Genomic DNA, 8940 nt, shown 5'->3' on the forward strand with positions numbered 1-8940 from the left:
TTTGGTGCTAACACATGTTCAAATTTGTGACAGGCCCATCCACGACGCTGTGGTCAATGACAACCTGGAAACCGTATGGCTTCTGCTCTCCTATGGTGCGGACCCAACGCTTGCTACGTACTCCGGACAGACGCCTATGAAGCTGGCCAGTAGCGAAGCCATGAGGACGTTTCTAAGTGGTAAGGGTTAGCCAAGTCTTATACTTACTTGCAATTTTTACATGTTTGTTTTAATTTTTTTAAAACTTTTTTTAGGATCTCTGCTTTTTTTTTTTTCTTTTTTTTTTTTTTACATCCAGGAGTTACAAACTGAGAGAGGTGAATAAAGTTCTAGCCAATCGAGTTTTGTTAGCCAGGTTCTGTTACTTCCTCTGGGTCAAACCAGCTTTTCCAGTGATTCTGGGTCACGCAGGTCGCCTCCTCCCTCCTCCGCCATGTTACTTGTACGATGAGGACTGGCTGAATAGATCATTGTTATAGGAAAGCCAGCCCCCATAATACAAGTAAATACCTGTGAGGGAGGAGGCGGATTGTCTGCTGAGAGCTCGTTATGGTCACATCATCCAGAAATACTGACGTTTAACCCATAAAATCCCTCGGGGGAATGAACAATTCAAAACCAGTTAAGCGCTGGTTGACGCGGTGGAATCCATTGCAAAAATTCTGCTGTTATTTCATTTCAATGGGAGGCAGACGCTTCATTTTCTGCTAGCTGAAAAAAATCAGCCTGTGGAAATAGGCAGGTATGTCTTCCCTCATCTTCGAACAGATTCAGTCCAAAACTCGCAGGAAATCTGGTCCTGTCGCAAAAATCCGCCACGTCAACTTAGCCTAACCATCTGGACACCAGGCCGGTACGTAGAACAGACTGTCAGGGCTGCAGTAAGATTTGTGCTGCGGATGTATTAAGGGAAAAGCAGGGCCCCGGCTGCGGCGACTGTCTGGAGGGGCAGGAGAAGATTTGTAGTCACTGACGGAAAGCCACAAGCTCAAAAATAGCAAGAAATCAAAAGAAAGATTATAGAAGAAAGTTCCTGAGCGTTTATTATAATTCTTTTTTTTTTTGTGAAACGCATGAAAGGTAGCGGAGACCAGTATATAGATGTCTGTGACTATAGCGCAGACCAGTATATAGATGTCTGTGACTGTAGCGCAGACCAGTATATAGATGTCTGTGACTATAGCGCAGACCAGTATATAGATGTCTGTGACTGTAGCGCAGACCAGTATATAGATGTCTGTGACTATAGCGCAGACCAGTATATAGATGTCTGTGACTGTAGCGCAGACCAGTATATAGATGTCTGTGACTATAGCGCAGACCAGTATATAGATGTCTGTGACTGTAGCACAGACCAGTATATAGATGTCTGTGACTGTAGTGCAGACCAGTATATAGATGTCTGTGACTGTAGCACAGACCAGTATATAGATGTCTGTGACTATAGCGCAGACCAGTATATAGATGTCTGTGACTATAGCGCAGACCAGTATATAGATGTCTGTGACTGTAGCACAGACCAGTGTATAGATGTCTGTGACTATAGCACAGACCAGTATATAGATGTCTGTGACTGTAGCACAGACCAGTATATAGATGTCTGTGACTGTAGCGAAGACCAGTATATAGATGTCTGTGACTGTAGCGCAGACCAGTATATAGATGTCTGTGACTATAGCACAGACCAGTATATAGATGTCTGTGACTATAGCGCAGACCAGTATATAGATGTCTGTGACTGTAGCGAAGACCAGTATATAGATGTCTGTGACTGTAGCGTAGACCAGTATATAGATGTCTGTGACTATAGCACAGACCAGTATATAGATGTCTGTGACTATAGCACAGACCAGTATATAGATGTCTGTGACTATAGCGCAGACCAGTATATAGATGTCTGTGACTGTAGCGAAGACCAGTATATAGATGTCTGTGACTGTAGCGTAGACCAGTATATAGATGTCTGTGACTATAGCACAGACCAGTATATAGATGTCTGTGACTGTAGCGGAGACCAGTATATAGATGTCTGTGACTGTAGTGCAGACCAGTATATAGCTGCTGCAGTTTCTATCGGGCTCTGTCACAGCCGGAGCCGCCTGCTTTATAATGGGCCTGACAATATCCGCTGTTTATAGACAGCAGCCAGAAATAAGCTTCACCCCAAACTAAAATTAGCAGAATCCTTCCAGGCCGCTGACTTTTGAGATGTCTGTACAATTAGGAAATTCCTTTGTTCGATTTAAAAAAAAAAAAAAAAAAAAGAAAAGTTGACATTGTTAGGTTTTGTCTTCTTATCTTCCTTTGTTCTGCCTTCCTGCAGGTTTAGGGTGCATTCACACTGAGTAAACGCTAGCTTATTTTGTAGAGTAAAATTACACTTGTAAATTTTGCTATCCCATTGACTTCAATGACATTTTACAGGCGTATTTTTTACAGGCGTATTTTTACACTTGTAAAAAAATATCATTGAAGTCAATGGGATAGCAAAATTTACAAGTGTAATTTTACTCTACAAAATAAGCTAGCGTTTACTCAGTGTGAATGCACCCTTAGTATTACAAGTTGTGCATGGCCGGCATAGGAGAGCCATGTGCAATGAGCCGCTGCTTTCTGCAGGAGACTCTTCAGGTTTTTGGAGTAGATTTTGACCAACTCAAATTCTTCCTGAATTTGGGCATTTGAACATTTCCTTAAAGGACTTTTTCCACCATTATCTGACCTTCTTTGTATAAGTTATCACCAGTGTAAGGTGTTATCCAACTTTTATCCTTAAGATTGGCCATCCGTTAGTAGTTTGACATGAGGTGCAGATTAGCGTACAGCTAAGAAGACGCCTAATGCAGGAGGGATAAGACAGGATTTATTGTCAGCTGCCAGAGGGGGAAGGAGACTGATAAATCCCAGAGTGTAGTAACAAGGAGAAGGGGGGAGGAGGCTGCACATGGAAGCAGAACATTGCTAGAATCGCAGCCAGTAACATCATTTCAGGTCTTTTGGCGTGAATAAGATTCATGGGATAACCTCTCACTAATGGCTAATACATTTTATGGAATTTGACACGGATATATCCTCGTCATTCTTTTAGATTACCTCTCCGATCTGCGAGGACGTTCTGATGGAGACCCTCGAGCATCCTGGGACTTCTATAGCAGCTCTGTATTAGGTAAGCGCCTTCATAGGTTTGCAGTTGGACAAATCCCTTTAAGGACCCCTTTTCTTTCTTGTGCTGTAACTTGACTTTCAGACATTATTTTGCATTCTCAGTCTGGATTGATCTCCACCTCCGTTCTGCATTATATCTATATGAGGCAGAGCAGGAAGACATTACACAAGCCCGTGCACTCTGCAACATGTTGGCAATATATGCCCTGTTCACACAGGAAAGTGTAGTACTGACGTGCAAGTATTTTTATTCCCACTTACTTGTTTGTCAGCAAGATGGTGGCCATGTTTGCACTGGCTAATGATCAGGTGAACTACAATCGTTGTTTCCTGGCAATCAGCCCATATCAGGTTATCATTAAGAGATCAGTGGGGGGGTCTGACACCTGGGACCCCCGCTGATCAGCTGTTTGAAGGGGTTGAAGCACTTGCATAAGCAATGATGAACATGTCATTGTTTACACCGCAGTCCATCTGTTTCATAGCAGCCGTATGATGTAATTACAATCCTATACAAGTGAATGGAAGGTGGTGGTAATCGCATTAGATTCTATGAAACAGACGGCGCGCTATGGGAACAGTGAAGAGGTCACAGCCCAGTCAAATGTCCAACACCCGAGGGTCCCCCACTTATTTCTTATCAATGACATATCCCATGCACCCCCTTTAGTATGTATAGCAGATACAGAGTAATGACCTACTGAGACGGAGTGTGATATTTTTTCCTGGATTTTTGTCATTGAAGGGGTTTTTCAGGACTAATTCATCAGTTGTTTGATATGACCACGGTGCTAAGTGAGGCAACGTCATGTCACGTTTAGGGGTCACATGGCCTGTTTGTAGGTCAGTCATTCAGGAGAATGGGATGAGGTGCAGTACAAAGCACAGCCACTATACAGTGTGTGGCGCTGTGCTGGGTAAATAGTGAAGAGGCCGCAGTGCGCACCTAAAAGCTGAACTGTGGGATTTCCTAAGGATAGGTCATCAATTATTAGGCTAAGGCCCCATGGGACATCCCCAGCCAAAAAGTACTGCGGGAAAAAACGCGGCGGCAACTTACACATCACATCCTTACGGAAAATAGTCAGCATATCAGATTTTCTTTCAAGTCTTGACTGTGCAGAAAATATAACGTATTTGACATATCCCTGGCCTACAACCTGTGGCTTTCTGCCACCTCTGCAGCTACAAGTTCCAGCATGGACAACACCCTGCGGCCCTGTGCTGGGCCTGGAGGAGAATCACAGGTTGCAGATCACTCGTGTCCTGATCACACTTTGACTTGATCTGTCTTTTAGATCCTAAAGATGAGATTGGCCATGACATCCTTCTGGACACTTCTGAGACTTCTAAGGAGGAGGAGGAGGAAGGGGAGAAGCAAGAGGAAGACAACTTTTTGTTTGAGTTTTCGGACACACCACTCATTTCCTGCTACAACCTGCACGTCTCACTAACCAGCGGGTGAGTGTTTGCTCAGTGCCAGGCATAGACCTAACACGTTTGCCTCATCAGGAGAACATTGCTAATCCAAAATGGATGTTTCAGTACAATAGACTACAATAGTACGCAGTGAAACAAAGTATTGTGCTTTTACTATGTGCCTTCTGTTTGTGCAATGTCCAGGCTACTAGGCCCAGCCCTGAGTGTGAGTATTGCCACTTGTCAAGGATGTAACTGTGGTTGTTTATGGCAACTCCAGGTACAAAGGAAATAAGTCCAATCAAGTCATTAAAGGGGTTTTTTGACTTGTTTAAGGATCGTAGAAAAATAAAGTAGAATGGAGCGTCGTCGGTCAAGCCTGTGGGCAGCTCCATTTACAACCTGAGGAGCTGACAGATGCCGGAGTGCAGTATGAATCCCTTAGGGGGATTCATACTGGAGTTCTATTAGGAAGCTGATATGGAGGTGGATTCAGCGTCAAAATCAGCACCAAAAAACTCTGTTAGCATTAACCCTTTTGTTCACTCGCAATCGATCCTGTGGATAAGTGTTAACTATTGGTTCTGGCCATTCTCACATGGGCAGTATTTCCAGCAGGTTAGTTGCCCTCACACTGTTGACCCCTTTACTGTTTACATTGCAAAACTTTATTTCCTAGCGGCCTGTGCATTGTATTTCCAGCCTTTTCCCATTGCACCGCTGCTATGAAGAGAAGACGACGTGCGGCTGCGATTTCACAACAGGTTCACATAGTGGAGGAGGTCGTGCACTTGTGACCAGTTGCTTAAAAAAAATGGTGCAATTGCATTTTTTTTTTTTTTTTTTTTGCATACCTCCCACAATATTATGTAGAAAACAAATTGTCCGGCCTTTACAGTTGTAAATCATCGCAAGGATTAGAACATTCCCTTTGCAAATGGGAAGAGACAGCAATTGCATGTAGCCCAGTTGCTGTGCATTTGTGCAGGTGAGGTTGAGCTAAACCTCAGGATTGCGCAGATCTTGATAAAATGTAAATGACTCGCCTAACGTGTATTTCGTAACCCCTTCAGTTTGTCCGGTTTATCATCTTTGCCCATAAGATCATTGTGATATCAACTGTATGCCATAGTGGCAGCTCATTTACATCATGGTGCATTAAGGGGTTAAAACGGCAGGCCTATGCTGAAAGGAGAGTCGGTCAGGAAACACGTGATACCCGTACTGAAGCCATTATGTGACATTCACGATTCGTTCATTGAATATTCTTTATTTTTTCTATCAACAGGCCAAGTAACTGGTTCCTTGTGTCTGACGTCCTGAAGAAGCTGAAGCTCTCCTCCCGGATATTCCAAGCTCGATATCCCAACTTTGAAATTGCCAGCATGCAAAAGAAGGAGTTCACCAGACAGGTGTTTAGCAGCCAGATCCTCACGCCCGCCGAGGGAATGGACCTGTGGCCGCAGGACAGTGGAGAAATGGTAGAGCTAGTGAAATACGAACCCGAACTGATCCGGCTCCTGGGCTCCGCTGTGGAATTCCAGTGCGTGAACAGCTGACAAACAACCTCAGCTCCCAGGCCAGACCCTTCAGCTGCGTTAGAGGCAATAAAACAGGGGGAGAGAAGACAGCTCCGGCATCACCCAAAGCGGTGAACGCAGCTCTTGGTCGCACCCTTTGTTTCCAGTCTACCTGCCATTGCTCATCCGTTCTCTGCTTCTACGAGATTATACGCACAGCATCAGAGGGTGATGGGGAAACTCCTCTAGACCGTCACCACCCCACTGAAGGATCCTTCATACATCCACCATGTTTGTCTCGTTCAGACTCTTTACGTTCGAACATCTATGAAATTAAATTTGTGTTCAATTGAGTAATGCACTGGTTTATCCATAGACATTATGGATGAACTGACCCGACTCGGGATAGACAATCATGGTTCCGCTGTCAGAAGAGACTTGCAGCCACAGCCAAGGAAAAATTTCCAGATTTTTTTTTTTTTTTTTTCTTTCTTTCAGACCAGTCCATTTATAAAAAAATAAATAAATACTTTAAAATCGTTGTGGATGACAAGGAGGATCATGGGAGCAGGGGTGACCAGGCAAGAGCCACTAAACCTGCAGGAACGTGGTCTTCTACTGGCTCCAAGCATTGTGCGCGCCTACTGATAACACGTAACACGGGGAGGCTGTAGGGAATTTACCCAGGACACGTCGAACAGCTCTGAGTACTGACGGATACAACCGCGGGGTGTGATGTTCGGGTCACACCTTACACCACTAAGATGCTTCAGTATGTGGCGATACCATAGACAGCATGGCTAGAGACCGGGGAAGGAGGAAATGTGTGTGATTGTCCTCAGGGCTCCTCTTCCCGCTTCATCCAATGCTTCTTACTTTTTATAGTAAATGCTAATTTTAAAAAGAAAACAAACAATTTGGAGTGAAAAATTTAAAAAAAGCAAAAAAAAAAAAAGAAAATTCAAAAAAGTGTGTGACTGTTCGCTTCCTGGGAAGGAAAAAGTCAACAAAAAGTGAGAATGAAATCACAAAAGCTCCTCCCGTGTTGTGGGGCGCAGGCCGCGTGTCGCGCCATGAAACATGCGGCACTTTAACTTCTTTTGAACTGAGATTTTTTTTTTTCTTTCTATTGTAAATGGTACAGTTTTATTGTACGGGTGCTAAAAAAAAACAAAAATACAACTAAAAAATATTGATTTGAAGGATCGGACAATCCGTTATTCATATGTTATGGAAACCGCCTATCTAGTTATAATAATACTTGGTAACCTAGTTTTATCGTCGTCAATCTGTAGATGCTTTGAATAGGGGTCATGAGAGTCACCGTAGTTCGGGAAGTCACATCATCATAAGTCTCCACTTGGTTGTGATCTAAGGTCTGAGGAACCACAGTTACCCCTCGTTCACATCTGCGTTGGTATTCCGTCCGGGGGAACCTGCATGGGGACCCCCCGAACGGAATACCAAATGCAATTTCAAGTGCTGTGCAGTAAAAGCACACGGACCCCATAGACTATAATGAGGTCCGTGTGCTTGCCGCGAGATCTCCGCACAGAACATGCAGACAGGAAAGTCATGCGGACAGGAAACTACTTTCCTGTCCGCATGATCCCTGCGGAGATCTGGTGGCAAGCACACAGACCCCATTATAGTCTATGGGGTCCGTGTGCTTTTACTGCACTTGCAATTGCATGTAGAGGTTGGATAAAATAACTAGAATATCTCTACTTTTATATAGCCAAAATTTATTTTTCCTGACACCAGGCAAGCCACCTGTTTTATCTCTGTCATGTAGCTTACATCTTTGTTGATAAACTTTATTACGTTCACTGTTCTAAAAATCTGCTTATTTGTTTTAGGGGTTTGCTATGTCTGACCTAACAGGCTTAGGCTGAGTTCAGACGGAGTATTTTGGATCAGAATTTGACGCGGAGGCTGCCGCAGATTCCAGTCAAAATATGGGGCAGCCGCGACTGGATGTCAGTGCAGTGTAGCAGCATCCAGTCGTGGCACTGCGATCCAGATTAGGCCCAAATGAATGGGCCTAGTCGGGAGGAGAGAGTGTCTTCAGGCGGATTTGTGATGCACAGTCCGCCTGAAGAATCAGCATGTCCATTCTTTTTTCCGGGAGCCGGAACAAACGGCTCCCGGACAAAGAAAGGACTGGCTCCCATTGAATCAATGGAAGCCGACTTTTTGGTCAGGATTTTGAGGCAGATACGGCCTCAAAATCCTGACCAAAATACCCCGTGTGAACTCAACCTTAAGGGAACAGAATCTGTGTTTGCTTGGTAGGGATGTCTGTGGCCCTCTGTTGGTCCTGTGATCCTTTCTCAGTATATAAAAACTGGAAAAATATCTGCAGGCAGGAGCAGCTGTGGTCGAAAGTTGAAGCTGGATTTTAGGTGGACTGTTATAGCACCACTATAAATATCAGCTTTGTGCAGCACATGTTTAATTGTTTTCACTGATACTGAGGTCCTTATACTTGCAATAAAACCCTGCAGTAATTGGAGGGACTAGATTATACTGATTGGTGGTTACAAGGAAACAGTGCTTTTTTTTTGTCAAGCTTTGACTTTTTACCACAGCTGGTTCTGTCTACATACACCTTGATGGTCTTTGCATACTGATATGTGATTATGGAAGCAGCAGACCTTGATACAGCCATCAGCTCAGGTCACAGACACCTCTACCGGGCGTGCATTGGCAAACCGTCTCTTTTGTCAGGTCTGACATATCACACACCTAAAACAAATAAACAGATTTTTAGATTGGCACAAGTAATAGTTTAATAACGGTGATATATTCTACGTGTCTTTATCGTTACATTGTC

At 43.9% G+C, this 8940-nt stretch overlaps 1 protein-coding gene across 2 annotated transcripts in view; it reads left to right on the plus strand.

Annotated features, from left to right (window-relative positions):
- The window catches only part of BCORL1 (BCL6 corepressor like 1), a 49800-nt gene extending 42500 nt beyond the window's left edge, over positions 1 to 7300 (plus strand). For both annotated transcript variants that reach the window (XM_075260106.1, XM_075260105.1), the window contains 4 exons: positions 34 to 179; positions 3089 to 3166; positions 4464 to 4626; positions 5873 to 7300. In XM_075260106.1, coding sequence (XP_075116207.1) covers positions 34 to 179; positions 3089 to 3166; positions 4464 to 4626; positions 5873 to 6143 — 658 coding nt within the window. In that variant the 3' untranslated portion in view covers positions 6144 to 7300. The remainder of the gene's footprint in view (positions 1 to 33; positions 180 to 3088; positions 3167 to 4463; positions 4627 to 5872) is intronic.
- The last annotated feature ends 1640 nt before the right edge of the window (positions 7301 to 8940 follow it).

Source organism: Leptodactylus fuscus, chromosome 11 (assembly GCF_031893055.1).
Source record: "Leptodactylus fuscus isolate aLepFus1 chromosome 11, aLepFus1.hap2, whole genome shotgun sequence".
Taxonomy (NCBI): domain Eukaryota; kingdom Metazoa; phylum Chordata; class Amphibia; order Anura; family Leptodactylidae; genus Leptodactylus; species Leptodactylus fuscus.